Source organism: Rhinatrema bivittatum, chromosome 18 (genome assembly GCF_901001135.1).
Source record: "Rhinatrema bivittatum chromosome 18, aRhiBiv1.1, whole genome shotgun sequence".
Classification (NCBI taxonomy): Eukaryota; Metazoa; Chordata; class Amphibia; order Gymnophiona; family Rhinatrematidae; genus Rhinatrema; species Rhinatrema bivittatum.
Window position 1 is genome coordinate 2,400,955 of NC_042632.1, and position 22,671 is coordinate 2,423,625.

Sequence of the window (22,671 nt, forward strand, 5' to 3'; positions counted from 1 at the left end):
AATAAATAAAATAAATAGGGGGCACTTAGCAAGTAGCCCATTTAAAACTAATCGGAGAAAATTATTTTTCACTCAACGACAATTAAGCTCTGGAATTTGTTGCCAGAGGATGTGGTTAGTGCAGTTAGTGTAACTGGGTTTAAAAAAGGTTTGGATAAGTTCTTGGAGAAGTCCATTAACTGATATTAATCAAGTTGACTTAGTAATTAGCCACTGCTAACCCACTTAACCCAGCTATTTGCCATATAAATACCAGCAATTTGTTCTGGTATTTATATGGCAAATAGGTGTCTTGCAGAAAGATCACATCTAAAAGTGAGCAAAATTTTTTTTTTACTTTTAATGGGATGACTGAGTCCGTTAACATTCCATGAATCATAACTTTAGCATACCAAAACATAAGGTACATAGTAGAAACCATCAACATGTCCGGCTGAATAAGTTGGTGACCCGCAGTAATAAAAAGTCAAGACCGCTGTCAAAAGAACAATTTTGCAAACTAAACTCCAAACCCTTTCCCTTCCCCCAATCTCCAAAAAACCTACCTCTCCACCAATTTTCCTCCCTTAAACACCCCCCCTCTCCCGCCTCCTACAAACCATCTCCCTTTCCCTTCTTCTGTCCCATCTCTTCGATAGAGAAGAATTTTCCATTAATAAACAGGCATACATACACCCGGGATCCCCCATCTTCATTGGATAAGTATCTGATTTCAGAGCAATAAAGAGAGAAAGAAAGGAAAATAAAATTGTGCAACCATGTTTAAACTACCAAAAACAGAAGCCATGATTCAGCAACCCAGGTACTCAGAAATTTCAGCTGGACATTCGCAATGCCAGCATTCTCCATTTTCTTTTCTAACTCATGCTCTTTTGGGCAACCCCTTATTTGATCCCAATTCAACAGACATTTTCTGTTCTCTCCTGCAGTATGCAATGCCAGCCAATCCTCCCATGAGGCTGACATGGACCCATTGCCGCTTCTAGGTTCCTCTGGTCACTCTCTGTCAGCCTCTTTTGCACATTCTGAAACACCATCCTCTACCGCCATCTTGTCACGAAGCATACGAAGCGAGGTGCCATGTGGCCCAGCATTACAAGCCTCTACATCAGTATCCTTTCTGTTTGTCGCAAGAAAGGCCTTCACTTCAGTCAGAGAATTAAAATGCCTCCAATTATTAGTATATTGAACTTATAAGCATACAGGATACAGAAGGTGAAAGAGCATGTTTCTTTGTGCCAGATTCTTTTTCACAGGGCCAAATGCCGCCCACTGCTTTTAAATCGCAAAGCTAAAGTCTGGGAAGATAGCAACACGATTTCCTCGATAGTTCAAAGCCCCTAGCACAAGGCACTTCTGCAAAAAAAGAAAATTATTCCTTACCTGCTAATTTTCGTTCCTGTAGTACCATGGATCAGTCCAGACGGTGGGTTATGTCCCCCGTCCAGCAGATGGAGTCAGAACAGAGCTCGAGAGTGGCACCTCATATGCTAGCGCACCCTCTGCTGGAGCTCAGTATCATGGATAACAAAGCTGAAAATAGCAATGTAAGGAACAAGGTGGATCAAGAAACCTGACGTAAATAAACCATCAAGAACGATAACCGAGACGACCTGCAACTCAGGTCGGAACAGTCAACTTGTGAGGAGTTGTAACCCCGAAAGAAACTTAGCGGAAGAAAGAAAGAAAAGGCAGCCAACAAGACAGCCATACAGACGAAAACCCGAGCAGGAGCTTGAGATCCCAGCGTGGTGGGCGTCTGGACTGATCCATGGTACTACAGGAACGAAAATTAGCAGGTAAGGAATAATTTTCTTTTCCCTGTACGTACCAGGATCAGTCCAGACGGTGGGATGTACCCAAGCTTCCCTAAACCGGGTGGGCCCCTGAAAGCCCTGCTCGGAGGACCTGATCCCCAAAGAGACCGGATCCCGAAGGCGCCAGGTGCAACCGATAATGCCTGGCAAAGGTATGCAGCGACTTCCAAGTCGCCGCCCGACAGATCTCCTGCGGAGACACGGAACGAGATTCAGCCCAGGATGCTGCTTGCGAGCGAGTAGAGTGGGCTCGAACTCCCCTGGGTGGGTCTCGTCCAGAACCAATGTAAGCCGCCGAGATGGCGTCCTTAATCCAGCGGGCGATGGTAGTCTTCGACGCGGCGGAACCCTTCTTAGGTCCCGACCAGAGGACAAACAGATGATCGGATACCCGGAAGGCATTGGTAACCTCTAAGTAGTGGAGGAGCACTCGCTTCACATCCAGATGGCGAAGCGTCCGAGAATCCTCTGGAGAAAAGGCCGAGATCTCAACCGTCTGGTTCAAGTGAAAAGACGACACCACCTTTGGCAGGAAAGCTGGCACCGTGCGAAGTGAAATCCCGGCATCCGAAATACGCAGGTAGGGCTCCCTGCAGGATAGCGCTTGAAGCTCCGAGATACGCCGAGCGGAGCATATCGCTAGAAGAAAGACTGTCTTCATCGTGAGGTCTTTAAGTGTGGATCCTTGAAGTGGTTCGAATGGAGCACCTGCCAGTGCCCGAAGTACTAGATTAAGATTCCACGAGGGGCAGGGGTCCCTGACCGGCGGTCGGACGTGTTGAACCCCCTTCAGAAACCGGGCGATGTCCGGATGGAGCAGGAGCGAGGACGTGTTCCGCACTAAGATATTCAAAGCCGCCACTTGTACGCGGAAAGAATTATAAGCGAGACCTTTGTCCAGTCCGTCCTGCAAGAACTGAAGGATTAGTGCGACCGTCGCCTCCGTGGGCCGGACGTCCCGACCGGCACACCAGGCCTTGAAGACCTTCCACACTCGAACATAGGCCACGGACGTGGAGGGCTTGTGGGCCTTAAGCATCGTCGAGATCACCGCCTCCGGGTAGCCTCTGCGGCGGAGACGCCGCCGCTCAAAAGCCATGCCGCAAGACAAAAGAGTTCTGCCTGGTCGAAAAATACAGGACCCTGGTGCAGGAGCCGGGGAAGGTGACCCAGCCGGATCGGTCCATCCACCGCCAGGAGGAGTAGGTCCGCGAACCAGGGACGTCGGGCCCATTCTGGAGCCACGAGAATCACGAGGCCTCTGTGACTTTCTATCCTGCGAATGACCCTGCCCACAAGGGGCCAGGGAGGAAAGACATAGAGCAATTGGTCCTCTGGCCACGGGAGTGCCAGAGCATCCACTCCCTCCGCGCCTCGCTCCCTTCTGCGACTGAAGAAGCGCGGGGCCTTGGTATTGGACGCCGTCGCCATCAGGTCCAACCGCGGCATCCCCCAGCGTTGAACTAGGAGTTTCATCGCGGCGTCGGATAGGGACCACTCGCCGGGGTCCAGGCGCTGCCGACTGAGATAATCCGCCTGGATGTTGTCCACCCCGGCTATGTGAGAGGCCGCGAGCCGCACGAGATGTAGTTCCGCCCATGCCATCAGTAGCGTGGTTTCGGCGGAGACGTGTTCGCTTCTCGTTCCGCCCTGGCGATTGATGTAGGCCACGGTGGTCGCATTGTCGGAAAGGATCCGCACCTCCCTGTTCCGAACCAGAGGGAGGAAGTGCCGGAGCGCTAGCCGTACCGCCCTGGTCTCCAGTCGGTTGATCGGCCACCGAGCCTCCTCCGGCGCCCATAGCCCCTGCGTGGCGCTGCGATCGCAGACGGCGCCCCAGCCCACTAGACTGGCGTCCGTGGTCACCACCACCCAAGTGGGGACTTCGAGCGAAACGCCGCGAGCCAGGTGAGCCGGAACCAACCACCACTTTAGGCTGTCCCGAGCCGCCTGAGGGAGAGGCAGGATCACTTGATACTCCTGCGAGACCGGTTTCCAACGAGAAAGCAGGGACGCCTGCAGGGGACGCAGGTGTGCAAAGGCCCAGGGCACCATGTCGATCGTGGAGCCCATCACTCCCAGGAGCTGCAGATAATTCCAAGCGGTGGGCTCCGGCAAGGCCGCGAAATGACGTATGTGCTCCCTTAACGAGAGGGCCTTGTCGGAACGCAGAAACACCATGCCCTGCTGAGTGTCGAAAGTCGCGCCCAGGAAATCCAAGCGTTGCGATGGCACGAGTGAGCTCTTGGGAAGGTTCACGACCCAGCCCAGGGAGCGCAGGACCTCCAAGACCCTGGCAACCGAGGCCTGACCATGTGAGAAGGACTTCGCCCGTACCAGCCAGTCGTCCAGGTAGGGATGCACTAAGATACCCTCCTTGCGAAGGGCCGCCGCCACCACTACCATAATCTTGGTGAAGGTCCGGGGGGCTGTCGCCAAACCGAAGGGCAGAGCCCGGAATTGAAAGTGCTGTCCGAGGATCTTGAAGCGAAGGTAACGCTGGTGGTCCGGACGTATGGGAATATGGGAGATACGCCTCCGTCAGATCCAAGGACGCCAGGAATTCCCCCCGGTGCACTGCGGCAATTACCGACCGCAGTGTCTCCATACGAAAACGGCTGACCCGGAGTGACCGGTTGACCTCCTTTAAATCCAGTATGGGGCGAAACGACCCGTCCTTCTTGGGAACTACGAAGTAGATGGAATAATGCCCCGAGCCCACCTCGGCGAAGGGGACGGGCACAATTGCCTCTATGGCCTGAAGGCGGTCCAGAGTCTGTTGAACCGCCATTCGTTTGACCTCGGAGCCGCACGGGGAGAAAAGGAACTTGTCCCGTGGCGGGCGGACAAACTCCAAGGCGTAACCGTGCCGGATGGCGTCCAGGACCCACTGGTCTGAGGTGATCTTCGCCCACTCCTCGAAGAATTCCGTGAGTCGGCCCCCGATGGTCGGGCTGGAGGAGTGGGCCACCCTGGCATCATTGGGTGGATTTGGCGGGGGGATTCCCCTGCCCCGAGCCGTCTCTCGCGGGCCTCCGCCCGCGAAAGGAACGCGACCACGGCTGTGATCTGTTGGGGGCGGCTCGAGGTCCCGGCTGTCGGTACGACCTGAAATGCCGCTGCGCCCTCGCTCTGGTTCTGGAAGAAGCAAACGGCCTGTAAGTCCGCTGTCTGTCTTCGGGTAGTCGATGCACCGAGTTTTCTCCCAATGATTTGATGATTTCATCCAGCTCATTGCCGAAGAGGAACTTCCCCCGGAACGGGAGGGATCCTAAGCTCGATTTCGAAGAAGCGTCCGCCGACCAATTCCGAAGCCAGAGGAGCCTACGAGCTGCCACCACCGAGACCATGGACCGGGCCAGGACACGGAAGAGGTCATACAGAGCATCCGCCCCGTATGCAATGGCAGATTCCAGACTGTCCGCCTGAGCGGCCTCCTCCGGAGGCAGCTGCTGGGACGTCAGGAGCTGCTGAACCCAGAGGAGACTCGCCCTCTGAGTCAACGAGGTACACATGACGGCACGCATGCCTAAGGCCGAGACTTCAAACACTCTTTTGAGGAACGTTTCCAGCTTGCGGTCCTGCGTGTCCCGTAGGGCCGTACCGCCCGTGACCGGGATCGTCGTCCTCTTCGTCACCGCAGAGACCGCCGAATCCACCTTAGGGACCCGGACGAGATCTAAGAAATCCTCCGGCAACGGATACAATTTTTCCATGGCTCGGGAGACCCTCAGGGACGCCTCCGGGGCGTCCCATTCTCCAGTAAGCAGTTGCAGAAAAGACTCATGAACCGGAAACGCCTTAGCCCGAGGCCTGAGCGCGGCCAGGACTGGATCCCCTTTCTTAGAGCACGTCGCCACCGCTGGAGCCACTGGCGCCGGCGGATCCGGCGGTGGATCCAAATCCAGCTCCTGCAGCGTCTGTTGCAGCAGATCCTGCAGCTCCTCCTTGTGGAATATTCGTAGGGCGCGCGGATCGTCTCCTTCCGTCTGTCCATCCGCGTGCGCCTCCGGAGGGTCAGAGGGATCGAATCCCGGGGTGGAAGCCGCTCCCACAGCGCGCGGCGGGGATGGCAGAGCAGGGGTTCCTGGGACTGCCCCAGCCGGGCCCAGAGGCCCGGTGGGCGGCAAAGCTAGCTTAGGGATCTTGGGAGAGGGCGGTCCAGCCATAGCGCCCCCCGGATCTGCTAGGCCTTGTAAATAAGCCCTATGCAGTTTTAAAATAAAATCCGGGGAGAAAAATGGCATGCCGGGAGGCGCGCCAGAAGTAGAGGGCTCCTGGGGCAGACGATTCGGCAAGCCCTCCTCGGGGCTGCACTGCAGGCGAGGGCCGCCCCGAGCCGCGGCATCCTCCTCCCGGCCGTTTTCCCCGCGCCAAGCTCCCTCTCCAAAATGGCCGCCATTCCCGCCCTTGGCGAGGAAATGGCCGGCCCACGCTTCCCGGGCAACGGGGAGAGGGGGGTCGGGAGCGCACCCGTGCCATGCGCGGCGCCTTCCTCCTCGGGAAGGCAGCGCGGGCAAAGCCCCTCCCTCGAGAAACGAGACCCCTGCTCTCCGCAGGTCTCGCACCTCGAGAAGCGCGGCATCGAATGCCGCGACGAAAGTCCGCCTCGGGGGGGGCCGAAAGGAAATCGCACCGCGGGGGGGCCGGAGTGGCCTTCACAACCCGCCCAACAAGTCCGTAGGCACCGGCGGGAAAACCCCCCGCCGGTGCGCCCATGCCCGAGGAAAAAACGTGCCGGGCCGCGGGACTGTCAGCACTCGCGCGTAGGAGCCGGAGCCACCGGCCAACTCAGCTGTAAAGCAAGCAAAACACAAAGGGAAAACCCACTTACCCCAACGCGCAAGTACAGAATAGCAGGAGGAGGCAGAATAGAGCTCGAAGAAACGCCTCCTCAAAAATCAACGTGAACAGCAATTTATTTACTTTTTTTTTTTTTTTTTTTTTTTTTTTAGAATAACTTGATCCAACTTGCAAAGAGGAACAAAATGACAGGAAGAACTCAAAAGAGAGCCAAAGAAAAGAAGAAAACCTGTCCCCCTGGGAAATCCTGATTTCCCCAACTCGCATCTGCTGGAGTCAGAAAGATACTGAGCTCCAGCAGAGGGTGCGCTAGCATATGAGGTGCCACTCTCGAGCTCTGTTCTGACTCCATCTGCTGGACGGGGGACATAACCCACCGTCTGGACTGATCCTGGTACGTACAGGGAACCACTATTTATCCTGATATTTATGAAATTTAATCAGGAAAGCCTGAGGCCTACTGGAGGGAGGTGAATGGACACCCGGAACATGATGCACTCTGTCCAGTGAAAGCTTAGGATCTCCGGCCTCACGTTAAAGCAGCTCTTTCAACAGATTTTCCATGAAAGGGAATGGGTGATTGGTTTCCAATTTTTCCAGCATTTCTACTAACCGCATATTTGAATGCCTGGATCCGTCAAGGTCAGTAATTTTATCTTGCAGGGAAATAATCTGTTTACTCATTTGTACGATGGAGTTAGCCACTGAGGTCTCCCAGTCCTCGATAGCGAAAACTATTTTCTAACTCCTCAACTCTTGGGGAAATCGCATCTAATTTTTCATTTACCTCTCATAGTGAGAACTTAGACATCAAATCAACAGCAAAACCCAAACAGAGCGCTTTTATTTCTGCTAAAATCAGCTGTATAGAGTTTAGCAGGTCTAACTCTGCAGGCCTCTCCCTTCCATCAGCGCAATCCATATTTTTTGCACTGAAAGTTGACAATCAGATGTGTCACGAGTCCTCCAGGAGCTAATATCGATAATCAATTCTGGTGTTTATGTCTTATATGCTCCCATATATTCACTTTATATAACTGAAGAAGGCGAGGGGGAAAACCTAGCAGGGCAAACGGAGCATTAGGAAAACATGTCCGCCACCATCAGCACTCACCAGCATGCCTCCTATATGTTGTAATTTTTATTTATAACTTTTGTATACTGCTTTGATATATTTCAAAGGTGGTATATCAAATCTTATTACACTAAACCAAAAATTAAATTGGCCATATTTGAACTTCAGTACTGTTATTTAGCATAAAAACATTCTACTTTAAACTAAGAAAAGAAATCCAAATTTACCTGAGAATCCAGATCGTCTCCTTTCAAGCAAAGATTTGCATCAATAACATTGAGTGACACCAGCATACCAACAAGCATTGCTCCTTCCTCTGTCATCATCAATGCTTCCGGCTCATAGAACTCACTACCAATGAATGAAAACAGAAGTAAACTAATAATAACCATTTCCCAACTTGAGTATTTTCGCAGAGCCAACAAAAATTCAATCATAGAACATTGAAATATACAGCTTTAAAAGTGCAGTGTTGACAACTCTGTGGAAGCAAAAATAATTTAAAATTTAAAATGACCTGATTAGCTATTACCCTCCATACAGTAACGCGCATCCAAAGTAGCGCGTCTTTAATGAATTTTTTTTAACATGTAAATTTTGCACCTGCCCTGACCCTGGCATTAGTGTGGTGCCGTGATTTGTCGCAGGTAGACGCATTGGATAGCATCAGGGATTATGTGTACATTTTGGCTTTGGCAATCTTTTTGTTACGGATGAAAGCCTGAATAAGAAATGCTAGGTGAGCGATTGCAGACAACACCCGAGGAGAACCCAGCAGTAAGACCATAGGAGGTAGAAAATTGTTGCCCATGAGGGAGCGTGGTATTTATGTGTTTTTTTATGCGTATGTATATGTATGTCATCTACCCCTTCGTTCAAACGGCAGCACTGGCTCTGCTTTGTGGCTTGTGCATGGACGTCCAAAACATTTATGCTGCCTATTCTTGCACAGGCAGATGCTTCCATTATTTAATATTTATATTATATTATAAAATATTTATATTATTTTATGTTATGCTGATTATTGTGTTGTGTTTTTCCTACAGGCACAGCAGGACAGAGCCATCCGTGCAAAGGCCGGAGCTATCTGTGGACAGGCCAGGACCATCTGCAGACCGTGTCCGCAACGTATCTTTCGCCCACGGTCCACACTCTTTGGCATGCCCAAGCAAGATGTAGTGCAAAGGTACTGGCTCAGCTCATGGGCAATCCTGGCCCTATATGAAGATCTGCGCAGTGACCTTGACCCCTCGGCCAATCGCAGGGTTGATGAAACTTCTTGGTGTATTACATTTTTTCGGTACTGGAAGTTTTCAGAACCCAGTGGGTATCGTTGCATGTATGACACAGGCCTCCTTCTCACAGCATCTGGCACAGGTCTTTAAGGCCATGATGAGGTGGATGAGGAAGTAAATCATGTTTCCAAAAGATCCAGTACAACTGCAAGAGATCCGCAGTGGGCTCATGGCTATTGCACGGATGCCGAATGTGTTGGGTGCTATAGACTGCACCCATAGGGGTAGATTTTCAGACGAGCGCGAACAGCCTACTTTTGTTTGCGCTCCAGGCGCAAACAAAAGTATGCTGGATTTTAGTAGATACGCGCGTAGTCGCGCGTATCGGCTAAAATCCTGGATCGGCGCGCGCAAGGCTATCGATTTCGTATAGCCTGCGCGCGCCAAGCCGCGCAGCCTACCCCCGTTCCCTCCTAGGCCGCTCCGAAATCGGAGCGGCCTAGAAGGGAACTTTCCTTTGCCCTCCCCTCACCTTCCCCCCCCCTTCCCCTACCTAACCCACCCCCCCGGCCCTGTCTAAACCCCCATCCTACCTTTGTCGGGGATTTACGCCTCCCGGAGGAGGCGTAAATCCCCGCGCGCCAGCGGGCCTCCTGCGCGCCGGACCGCGACCCTGGGGGCGGGTATGGAGGGCGCGGCCACGCCCCAGACCGTAGCCACGCCCCCGTACCCCGCCCCCCAAAACGCTGCCGACACGCCCCCGCAACGCCGCGCGCTCCGGCCCCGCCCCCCCGACACGCCTCCCGACACGCCCACTCCGAAAACCCCGGGACTTACGCGAGTCCCGGGGTTCTGCGCGCGCCGGTGAGCCTATGTAAAATAGGCTCACCGGCGCGCAGGGCCCTGCTCGCGTAAATCCGCCCGGTTTTGGGCGGATTTACGCGAGCAGGGCTCTGAAAATCCGCCCCATATTGCATTGACCCCAAAGACGGAAGAGGAGAGTTCCTTCCGGAATCGCAAGCAATTCTATTCAATGAATATGTGAGTCGTTTGTGATGCGTACCTTTGAATTCTTAATGTTGTTGCAAGGTTTCCTGGGAGCTACCATGACACCTAAATTCTTGCACATTCATCTCTTGGAGCCCTTTTCCCACAGGGGAGGTATGGTGAAGGCTGGCTGCTCGGTAGGTGACATTGGCTACGGGGCGAGATTCTAGATAGCGGTGACATGATGCCATGTGTCAACGACTGTGGTGTTAGGGTGGTTAGGTATACAATACAGTATACATATATTAATATGTGATGTGTTTATGCTTGCTGTTCTCACTGTGAAGTGCTTTTGAAGCATTCCTGATTATACACCATATAAGTGATGGCAGCTATGGCTGTAAGCTAACTACGCTCCAGTCGCCACACACTGCAGCCGAAAAACTCTACAATGAGGCTCATGCCAGTACAAGAAATGTGATCGAGCGGATCTTTGGAGTTCTGAAAGGCAGATTCAGATGCTTGGATCGCTCTGGTGGAGCCCTGCAATACAGTGCTGAAAAGGTGGCGAGCATTATTATAGCCGCTGCATGCTACACAACATTTGTTTGCGATTTGGCATGGATTCTGAGGTTGCAGAAAACTTGCCGCTAGATCGACCTCTGGAACCAGCTGCAGAGGTGGAGAACACAGCGCGGGGGTATGATGTTCGCAGAAGGATCATCAAGACTTATTTCTCGTATAAGTTGTTATCAATTATACCTATATTTCTTCATATTGATGTGCTGATTTTATTATTCTAAATACCTCTGCAAAATCCTGGATATTATCCTTTTCATGCCTGTACAATATAAGTTTAATCCTGTCTTGTGTTTTCTTTCAGAAGCTGTGATCAAAGGATGAAAAAAGTTCCCTACACTGAAAAGTTTAATTTATTTTATTTATTTATTTAGCAAATTTTCTATATCGTCGTTCAGATGTATCATCACAACGGTTTACATATTTAAAATAAATACACAGTTATGAAATAAAATTTTTGTATTTAATGGTTTTATATACCGACATTGATCAAAGATATCACATCGGTTAACAGTAAAACAGTAAACTATGCTTAAGATGCGTTTGTCATGAAACAGGCGAAAAAATATATGCATTGTAAACTACGCTTAAGTTGCGTTTGACATGAAACAGGTGAACAAATATAAGCATTGCCATGAACAAAATATATGTCGGAAACAATATATGTCAGAAAGATTAGCTATATATGGAAAAATGGAAGTTCAAGATCACTATATGACGGAATATGATGGTTCAAAGAAACCTACAGTCAGAAAGATTGAATATATGAAGCGGTATGTAAATGGGAACTATATACATTGCACTACAAAAATTCAAGATAATATTAAAGTTAAGAGAATAAAATACAGATTTTTAAGTAAAATGTCACATAAAATAATTAAATATCAAAAACCAAGGTAAAATATAAGACAGATAAAATAGAAACATAAGTATAAAAATAGCAGCTTGAAAAGAGATAAGTACCGGTAGTTTGCAGACAAGTATCAAATGGCTCCATTATAAGCCATGTTAAACAGCCATATTTTCAAGTTTCTTTTAAAAACCTTGAAATCAGATTGCATTCTTAATTTGAAGGGTAACTCGTTCCACAATTTCGGACCCGCTAGTGAAATGGCTCTCTCTCACTTGACTTAACCTTGCAGAGTTTACAGACAGGATAGTCAAAGAGGCCTTTGTTCGCTGATCTAAGATTTCTCTATGGGGTATGTAGCCGTATGGCAGCTTTTAGCCAGTCGTTTTGGTCTCCATATATTACTTTGTGGAGAATGCACAACACTTTAAAATGAATACGAGATTCAATTGGGAGCCAATGAAGGGCAAATTAAGATTGGTGTTATATGATCTCTTTTCTTAGTCCCCAATAGGACTCTCGCTGCAAAATTTTGTAGGACCTGCAATGGCCGGATCATAGAGGCAGGCAGACCAAGTAATAAAAAAATTGCAATAGTCGGTGCTAGAGAAAATTAATTATTGAAGAACCATTCTGAAGTCATTTTGTAATAAGAGTGCTTTTAGTCGTCTTAATGTCATTAATTTTGCATATCCTTCTCTGACTTTATTTGATATGTATTTTTTAAAGCTTAATTCAGGGTCAATTATTATACCTAAATCTCGCGCCTTGTCAGCAAGCTTAATCATTGAGTTATCGCAGAGTACTAATGATGTATGACATATCATCGTGGATTTTCTTTCTAATAAAATAACTTCAGTTTTATGTTTAAAAAAGCTTCATTTGTGTTAAAAGTTTCCTAATTATTGACAAGTACATTGATATTAGTTTGTAAGTTTTTTTATTGTGTCATGTATAGGTATCAGTATTTGAATGTCGTCTGCATATAGATAGTGGTTGAGGCCAAGTTCGGTTAGAACATAGAAATGATGGCAGAAGAAGACCAAACGGCCCATCCAGTCTGCCCAGCAAGCTTTTGCACTTTTTTTTTCTCATACTTATCTGTTACCCTTTGCCCTTAGTAACCTTTTGGTTTTTTTCCATTCCACCCCCGCCATTAATGTAGAGAGCAGTGTTGTAACTGCATCTAAGTGAAATATCTAGCATAATTAGTTAGTGGTAAACCGCCACAATAAGCAAGCTACCCCCATGCTCATTTGTTTACCCAGACTAGGTAATTCAGTCCTGGTTGGTTGTCTGTATGTAGATCCACTTTTCTTCATTCCCCCCTGCCGTTGAAGCAGAGAGCTATGCTGGATATGCATTGAAAGTGAAGTATCAGGCTTATTTGGTTTGGGATAGTAACCGCCGTAACAAGCAAGCTACTCCCTGCTTTTTTGTGAATGCATAGTGGCATCATGTAAATGTTAAAAAGTGTGGCTGATAAAGCTGATCCTTGCGGAACTCCAGTCTTAAGTTCTATCTTATCTGATGTGGTATTGTTAATCTGTGCTCTATAGGAACGGTCACTGTGGTAAGAAGCAAACCATTGCAAAGTGATTTTTTTCCAAACCTATTTGATTTACCGTAATTACAAGGCCTCTTCCTTCGGTGTGTCCCTGAGGCTTCACAGGACCTTCGGGGTCAGGGACACACACACATGAATGTGTACTTCCCTCCTCTGCGGCCACGCCCAGACAGCCATTTTGAACGCAGTTGGGTAACCATGCTGTGAGGGAGGCTACCCAACTTTTCCGAGGGTGATGTCATGCTGCTGGCCTATCTCATCATACGTGATGAGCGGCACTTGTATTTTCTCCCTGGGCGCCCGCAGGACCAGAATGGGGCTGATGAGACCTGGCAGGTGCTCAGGGCAACTTTCAATGCCCAGGCTTCATTCCTAGAGGACGTAAGTTCCGAGGCCTCTATAGGTGTAGGCCAAGGGAGCATCTATGTTGGTGTCGTCGGGAGGGTAGCGGGTGCCGAGACAACCGTGGACGTGGACGCCTTGGAAAGGCCATGGCAATAGGCGTTTGATACACCAAAATTGTTTACTGTTGTGAAGCGGACAAAAGACTTGCAAGTGGCCAAAGTCCCCAGGCCGCATTGAGACGTCCATTTTGTAGGGTACTTTTTTGTCCAGTGCTTTGCACTCACAACAATATGACTGCAGGGCTCATGCAAGAATGAAGAACAAGAGCTATGGCTTAGTGGATGACGAAATTTGCCTTGTGGATGACGAAATTTGCCATCAAACAGAGAATCCTATATAAAACCTTAACCATTATTCATAAAGCAATCCATGATGTCGCACCTATATCACTACTAACTCCTCTTCGTCCACATTTATCCTCCAGACCCATCAGAAATGCCTACAAAGGCACCTTAGTCGCAGCCCCAGTTAAATCAACACTAAGAAAAAGAGCACTCTCATCTGCGGGACCACATCAATGGAATGCTCTCCCACCAGACCTACGCCTCGAACCCAGTCTACCAGAGTTCAAAAAAAGATTAAAAACCTGGCTCTTCAGTCAGGCTTTCCAATCACCAGAGTGTAACTAAGCACTTCCTCCTGACTTTCAGATCCTTTCATTGCAGCGTATCACTAACATCACAGACTCTTAATTTTACACCTTCTTAATCGCAATTTGATCTTAACATAGACAAATCATATAATATATAATTGTATTCTTGTATATATGTTTGGTAACCCGGTTGGTCGCTACTATAGTTCTTTGTAAAAAGTTGAACACACGTTCTGTTTAATGTTAAATGTTAATTTATTATGGTCACTTTTCAATGTTCCTTGTAATAAGCCCAGGCTGGACTGTCCCAACCAGGGCAACTTATTGTTTAATGTAAACCGGATTGATTTGTATTGTATACAGGAATTCCGGTATATAAAAATTAAAAATAAATAAATAAATTGTGGACCCTTCAAGCCTTGTGCACCAATCCTCAAAACATGTTATTAAATTATGCATGCGTGACACTTGTATATTATCACAAGCATATTATATATGTACATGTACTGTCGTGGTGCCAACCAGAAAACTGAAAAAAGTAACATAAGAACACTTGGAACCCATATGGCATAAGGCTTGGTGTAACAGGGTTTGCCTGTCTAGTGCTCCAGAGGGAAATTTTCTTAAAAAATAGATGGCATAGGTCATTTCTTGCATTGTTGAATGTTTTCTATTTGTTTCCTTCTGTCAACAGGTTGAAGGCATGAAAAAGAGGGCCCGAAGACTGAGCAGGGAAGCGAGCAGGACTTCCTTCGGGTCCTACGTGGCCCGTGTAAAAACACACAAGAAGGTATGTGTTATTGGTTGTACATTAAAAATTTGAAATATTAGGCTTATGATGAGGCAAAGAAGAGGTGTAAGAAGTGAGGTCCTGTTTAATAATGCCAATAAACAAATGGTAATCGCTGTGGTCTCCATCCTACCAATTCGGGATCTTTTCGATGCGATCAGTAATGCTTTTGGTTTTCCTCTTTCAGACATAAGTACTTCTGCCTCGGGAGGAGGAGGAGGAAGAGGAACCACACAACAACCCTCACCATCCCTCACCAGCACCACCATTGCCACATCCACAAAGTGAGCCTTTAATAGTATCGGCCTATATAAAGTATGGGCAATTCCCGCCAGTCCCATTTTCCTAGATTTTGCACCCTAGTAATTACTTCTTTTTTCTCATTTCAGATTGTGCGATCGGTGCCACCACCAGCAGCAATTGCCGCCACCACCCCCCACCACCACCCCCAGCCCCACGTTCCTCCAGCCTCCACCAGCCATGGAGGCCAAGGAGGGTATCAGTAATGCCAATTTCCTGGAGCCGTGTTTTGTGATAAGAATGTTATGGTTAATTAGTGTCGAAGGCTGCGAATTGAATGTCGAAGCATGGCTAGTAGGATGGGACTGCCCTTTTGTCAAATACAGTTAATACATGGTGTTGGTTGAGGGAGATGAGTAGTGTTTCTGTGCTCATAAATTTACAAAATCGTGAATTTGTGAGGGATGAGAAGAAGTTTTATTATTTTTCTAGGGTGATCAGGGAATTGCGTTAATTTAACAACCTTTTCAAGAACTTTTATTTTAGCTAGGAAGGAAGGTTGGAAATGGGTCGGTTAGTTGGTTAGATTAGATGGATCAGCTTTAGGTTTTTTTAGTATGGGTTTAATGATAGCTTGTTTAAGTGTAGTAGGGATTTCTCCAGAGGCTAATGAGCAGTTGATGATCTTTGCAATTGGAGGAGCTATAATTTCTGGGATAGAAAGCAGGTGTTTGGTAGGAATGGTGTTACTAGGGTGTTTGGCAGGTTTCATTTTTTTAATGGTATTTTGAATCTCAAGAAAGAAAAGTTTCACATGCATTAGAGAGTGGGAGGGTGTCTATATGCATGTTGAAATCTCCTACAATGATAGCAGGTGTATCAATTTCGAGGTTCTGTGCAATAAATTCGATGAAGGGAGAGGGATTTATAGTAAGGATGCCAGGAGGTATGTATGCTAGGCAGATTTGCAGGTGTGGGGATTTAAAGAGCCCAATCTCAAATTTTAGGGCGATTTGCACAGGGTGTGAAGTTAGCTGCAGATTCTTTTTTGCGGCGAGTAGTATCCCACCTCCTTTTTTTTTTGGTCTTGGAATTGAAAAGATATCATATATGTCATTGGGTAATTGATTCAGTAAGACAGCGTCAGTTTCTTTTAACCAGGTTTCTGTTATGGCGCAAATGTCTGGATTGTCATCAATGAGCATATCATGTAGTATATTGGGGGGGTTTTTGCAATAGACTGCACATTGAATAGTATGATGGCTAGGGTTGTGAGACCCAGGAATTGCGTGAGATGTGTTAGCCTGATTGGTATGAGGTGTCTGTTTATTTGCTGTGGTTTGGTGAGTGTATCTGTGAGAGGTCGATAGTTGTGTTTGAGTGTGGGAATGGGTTTGGTATGCATAGTACAGGGAGAAATCAGGAGGTGCTGAATTTTAATATTTAATGAGGATAGAGGGACAGTGGAGGTATAGGAGGGAAGTAGTTAGAGAATAGGGTGAGGCAAGGAAGAAGAGGGTCTGTTTGTATAGATTGCGAAGGTTGGCAACGCTAAGGGGCACGACAAGGGGCAGGCCCCTTTGTCTCGCACCTTCGGCGCGCGACGCCGAGGAAACATCTGCTTTTGAGGAGCCCGGTGTCTCCCGATGATGATGCAGCAGCTTAGGGGCGGTCCTCGACGGTGGCTGGAGGCGGTAGGAGTCCCGGCGAATAGATAGGCCGCAGGGTCAGCGTGTGTGGTGGCCGGCAGAGGGGCTGACTATGGCGGGCACCCCAACCCCGATGGGCCTGTGCCGAAAAACACGGGTGCAGCAGCGGCGAATCGAAGCGGCTCGGGCTGGAGCAGGAAAAGGGCACTTACAGTGCAGGCGTCTGCTTTTGAGGAACCCGGTGTCTCCCGATGATGATGCGGCAGCTTATGGGTGGTCCTCGACGGTGGCTGGAGGCGGTAGGAGTCCCGGCGAATAGATAGGCCGCAGGGTCAGCGTGTGTGGTGGCCGGCAGAGGGGCTGACTATGGCGGGCACCCCAACCCCGATGGGCCTGTGCCGAAAAGCACGGGTGCAGTGGCGGCGAATCGAAGCGGCTCGGGCTGGAGCAGGAAAAGGGCACTTACAGTGCAGGCGTCTGCTTTTAACAGGCGGAGGGACAATCCTCGGAGGGGTCTGAAGGCGGTTCCCGCTAGGAAGTCCAAGACGAGATTGAGATTCCACAGAGGACCCGGCACTTTAGTGGTGGACGAATGTGTTTGACTCCTTTTAGGAAGCGTGACACGTCCGGGTGAGAGGCTATGCTGTCGCCCTCGCTCTTGGAGCCGTAGCATGACAATGCGGCCACCTGTACCTTGATGGGGTTGAGGGACAGTCCCTTCTGTAGCCCGTTCTGTAGGAATTCCAGGATCACGGGAACTTTAAATGAGCGTGGCTTGAAGTTGTGGTCTTCGCACCAGGCTTCAAATACTCTCCAAATCCTTATGTACGTTAACGATGTGGAGAACTTGCGTGCTCGAAGGAGGGTGTCGATTACAGCCCCCGAGTATCCACTCTTTCTCAGGCGGGCCCTCTCAAGGGCCAGACCGTAAGAGAGAATTGAGCTGGGTCCTCGTGGAGGATCGGACCTTGTTGTAGCAGGTCCCTGTGTGGAGGCAGTGGTAGGGGGTTCCCTGCCAGCAGCCTTCTCATGTCTGCGTACCAGGGTCTTCTTGGCCAATCTGGAGCCACCAGAAGAACTAGTCCCCTATGTAGTTGTATCTTGTGAATGATTGCACCCAATAGGGGCCACGGCTGGAAGGCATATAGCAGGGTCCCCGGTGGCCAGGTCTGTACCAGGGCATCGATCCCTTGGGACTGCGGTTCCTGCCTGCGGCTGAAGTATCTGGCCACTTGGGCGTTGGATCTGTTTGCCAGAAGGTCTATGTCCGGTGTCCCCAACGATTCACTATCATTTGGAAGGCTGCGGGCGACAGTCTCCATTTTCCTGGGTCTAGAATTTCCCTGCTGAGGAAGTCCGCCGTGATGTTGTCTTTCCCAGCGATGTGGACGGCGGAGATCTCCTGGAGATTTGCTTCCGCCCACGCCATCAGGGGGTCTATTTCTAGGGACACTTGTTGGCTTCTGGTTCCCCCCTGTCGGTTGATGTAGACCACTGTTGTGGCGTTGTCTGACATTACTCTGACCGCTTTGTCTCGGAGTCTGTGAGCAAGCCGCAAACAGGCTAGTCTGACTGCCCACGCTTCTAGGCGATTGATGTTCCATCCCGCCTCTTCTGCGTTCCACTGCCCTTGGGCGGTTAACTCCTCGCAGTGTGCTCCCCATCCTCATAGACTGGCATCTGTGGTGAGTAGGGTCCAGGTTGGAGAGGATAGGCTTGATCCTCGGCTCATGTGGTTGGCCTGCAGCCACCACCGTAGCTGGTTCTGGACTCTGCCCGGGAGCAATAGACGTATGGTGTAGTTCTGGGACTGTGGGCTCCACTGAGATAGAAGTGAGTGCTGTAGGGGCCTCATGTGGGCTCGCGCCCATGGCACAACTTCCAGTGTAGATGCCATCAGCCCGAGGACTTGCAGGTAATCCCATGCTGTGGGACGAGATCGTTCAGCAAGGTCTGTAGCCAGTTCCACAGTTTTAATCTCCTTGTGGGGGTCAGGCTGACCTTGTCTTCTTTGGTGTCGAATCGGACTCCTAGGTATTCCAGCGACTGTGAGGGTTGTAGGAAACTTTTGTTTGTGTTGACCACCCATCCTAGGCTCTCCAGTAGAGATATGACTCTGCTGGTTGCTTGGTGGCTTTCCTCTGGTGACTTTGCCCTGATCAGCCAGTCGTCTAGGTAAGGGTGGACGAGGATTCCTTCCTTCCTCAGTGTTGCCGCCACCACTACTATTACCTTGGTGAACGTCCTGTGGTTAACCCGAAAGGTAGTGCCCGGAACTGGTAGTGATGGTTCAGGACTTTGAAGCGTAGGTAGCGCTGGTGTTCCTGGTGAATTGGGATGTGTAGGTAGGCCTCCGAAAGATCCAGGGATGTGAGAAACTCTCCCGGTTGTATCGCCTTTATTACGGATCGCAGGGTTTCCATGCGGAAGCGGGGAATCCTCAGGTGGCGGTTGACCGACTTGAGGATGGGCCTGAATGTTCCCTCTTTATTGGGGACGATAAAATAGATGGAATAATGTCCAGTATTTAATTCTTCTGGAGGCACTGGAGTTATGGCCTCGAGGGCCAGTAGTCTGGACAGTGTTGCTTCCACTGCCGCCCTCTTGAAGAGGTCGTGGCAGGGGGACTCCACGAACTTGTCCGGAGGGGTACGTAGAAAATCCAGGTAGTACCCCTCCCGAATGATGGCTAGGACCCACTTGTCCTAAGTTATCTCGACCCATCTGCGGTAGAATAGGCTAGTCTGCCCCCTATGACTTCTTCCCTTGGACGGGTCGGCTGAATCTCATTGTGGAGGTGCGGCTGGGGCCTGTACCCGAGCTGGCACCCCTCTTGTTGTGCTTGTTCCGAAAGGACTGGCTCCTGCTCGTAGGGCGGGGCGCTTGATAGTTCTCCCTGTAAGGATTTAAGTGCTGTGAACTTCTGCCCCTGGAGGGCCTGGGGAAGAGTCGCTGGTTTCTCTTCGTTTTATCCTCTGGCAGGCGCGGCACTGGGGACTCGCCCCATTTGTCGGCTAATTTCTCTAGTTCACTGCCAAACAGGAGGGATCCTTTGAAGGGCATTTTGGAAGATGCGTTGGCCGACCAGCTTCGGAGCCAGAGTTGCCTTCTGGCCGCTGTATGCACTAGGTCGGAGGCAGCGTCCGCGAGGAATGATACTGCTGGTTCCATGTCTTCTCCCAGGGTGTTGTTCCTGGTTTGGGATAAGCAGGCACGTGTCACCACTGTGCAGCAGGCCGCAATTTGTAGAGACATAGCGGCGACGTCAAATCACTGTTTGAGGATGGATTCCAGACGCCGGTCGTGTGCATCCTTGAGCGCTGCTCCTCCCTCTACTGGGATAGTGGTGCGTTTAGAGACTGCGCAGACCATGGCATCAACTCTTAGGCATGCAAGAAGATCTTTGGTTGCCGGGTCCAGGGGGGTACATGGCTGCCAAAGCTCGTCCCCCATTGAATGTGGACTCTGGGGCATTCCATTCCAGGTCAATCAGCTGTTGTGCCGCTTGTAACAGAGGGAAATGGCGAGAGGTCTGACGAAGACCCTCCAGTAGGGGGTTCAGTTTAGGTTCCCCCGAAGTACCTGGGCCCGGGATAGCGAGCTCCGTCAGACATTGGGTGACCAGGTCCGGGAGCTTGTCCTTTGTGAAGAAGCGTCTCATGGTTCGGTGAGGCTCTGTCCCCAGGGGGAGCTCCCCCTCTTCTAGGGGCTCAGCTTCCTCTTCAGAGATGTCCGAGTCCCCATAGGTGGGGCTTCTGGGTAGTGGAAGCCTGTGCCTGGGCCTTGAAGGACCTGGGGCCTGAGGGTCCTCCAGCGGAGCATGTGGCTGACCAGCTGGAGGTTCAGTTTGCATTTGAACAAAGGTGTGAATCCCCTTGAAGAACTCCACCCATGGATCGACGCTGGATCCATCCAAGCTGAGGGGCGCTGGTTCCCTGGGGGTCCCAGTCTGTGGGGAGGTCCCACTGGGATCTGCTAGGTCCAGGGTACTCCCTGAGGAGCTAGTACTCAGCCCTGGGTGGGACTGGCCCTGAACTGGATCTCCCAGAGCCTCCTCACACTGCGTGCACAGGGCGTCGGCCTCCTCGCTTTGTGCGGCTCTGATGTGGCATGCTGGGCAGAGGCCTTGAGCTTTTATCCCTGATTCTGGTGGTGCCATGGCTGTCGGCACAAACTCTTATGCGCTCCAGTGCACTTAAGATGAGTGTGTGAGTTGTGCGTGTGAGTTGTGCGCGCAGCTGCGTATATATGCGCCCAACTCTGTGCGTGCAACTTATGCGCACAAGGTTTTATGCGCATGTAAAGTCTATGCATACAAGTGCTTTGTGCGCCTAGCTCGGTTTTGTGCGCTCGGGCCGAACGGCGCGGCGAATAGGGCCAAGATGGCGATGGTGAGCACGCGGGCAATATGGCGACCCCCTCGGAGGGTCTCCACGTGAGTAGACCCTTGGAAATAGCCGGGGCCTGGCCCTGCTAGGGCAGATCAGCCCGGTGGCACTGGTCCCAGCCGGTGACCTGTGCTCTTCCTCAATCCTCGGAGACCGGATTCAAGCAGAAGATTTCTACCTTACCTTGTCTTCGGCGCTTCCTGGTTTCATCCCAGGCGGTCTCCGGCTGCTGGGGGAGAGGGCAAATACCTTCACCGCCGCGCTCGAGGGTGCACCCGCTGCCTCTCAGCCGTGCCCGAGGATTGGGGGCTAGGTCCTCGCCGTGATTCGGCCGCTGGACCGAGGCTTATCTCCGAGGGACCATGGAAATCACCTCGAGAATCTCAACTGCCAAATCTCAACTGCCAAATCTCAACACATTCGATCCCTATGTTAAACTTTGTTATGTTTAAAATTTGTTATGCTTCACTTTGATATGTTAATCGTATGCTTTTGATCTCAACTCTCCCACTCTGTAAACCCCTGTTCATTGTAACTTTATCTTCCTAGTTAATTGGTTACCCCTTGTTTCAATGTAAACCGGTACGATAAGACACTAGTCTTGAGCATCGGTATATCAAAAAAATTTAAATAAATAAGTAAATAAATAAATAAATAAATAAACAAACTGGGGGAGGGACCCTAGGGTATCACCGCAGGAGAGCAGGGCTCGTCTTCAGGTAGATTTCTTCTTTAAAATTTGGTTTTCTTCTTTGAATTTGGTTCTAACGCTGTGAGAGCGTGCAGATAGTCCCTAACTGCTATGGAGACGGAAAATACTGAAGAGCTGCGCTTCCTGCAGGGGTATATGTACTAGGGGCTGACGTCAGATTGAAATCTGATCAGTCTCCAACTGCTAGCAGTACACTATACCCATTGGTCCTGAGTCCATCTGCTACACGCTAGGAAATGTATAATGTTGAGATTACTTACCTGATAATCTCCTTTTCCTTAGTGTATGCAGATGGACTCACAACAAGTGGGTATAGTGTGCTCGTGCTAGCAGTTGGAGACGGATCTGACATCAGCACAGGTACATATACCCCCACAGGAAGTGCAGCAATTCAGTAATCTTCCTTGCAAAGCTTTATGGATATATGTGTGACTGACCAATCGATTAAATGAACAGGATTACCCTGACCAATTGATAGTAGCTGGAGACCGCCAGTGTTCTCAACCGGAAGGCGTCAACATCCGGTAGGGTGGACGCCCTATATAAGAAAAACATGGCTTACCGTGAGTCGGCGAATCCCCATGTATACCGGCAGCCGGGCGGGATGCTGAGACCATCTGCATACACTAAGGAAAAGGAGATTATCAGGTAAGTAATCTCAACATTTCCTAGCGTGTAGCAGATGGACTCAAAACAAGTGGGATGTACAAAAGCTACTCCCGGACTGGGTGGGAGGCTGCCCGAGGTCCGTTTAGGATTGCCCTCACAAATGCAGTGTCCTCCCTGGCCTGAACGTCCAGACGGTATAATCTGGAGAAGGTATGGAGGGAGGACCACGTCACCGCTTTACATATCTCTGCAGGCGACAGCATCCTAGTTTCTGCCCAAGAGGCTGCTTGCACTCTGGTAGAATGAGCCTTGACCTGTAGAGGTGGTGGTTTTCCCGCCTCTACGTAGGCCGCCTTGATAACTTCTTTGATCC

At 49.9% G+C, this 22,671-nt stretch overlaps 1 protein-coding gene across 4 annotated transcripts in view; it reads right to left on the reverse strand.

Moving 5' to 3' along the window:
• Positions 1-22,671, reverse strand: part of RUFY1 (RUN and FYVE domain containing 1) — a 653,398-nt gene that overhangs the window by 448,001 nt on the left and 182,726 nt on the right. For all 4 annotated transcript variants that reach the window (XR_003853338.1, XM_029583262.1, XM_029583264.1 and 1 more), the window contains exon 5: positions 7,923-8,046. Coding sequence is in view for 3 of the 4 variants with exons in the window: in XM_029583262.1 (XP_029439122.1) it covers positions 7,923-8,046 (124 nt within the window). In the remaining variant the exon portion in view is untranslated. The remainder of the gene's footprint in view (positions 1-7,922; positions 8,047-22,671) is intronic.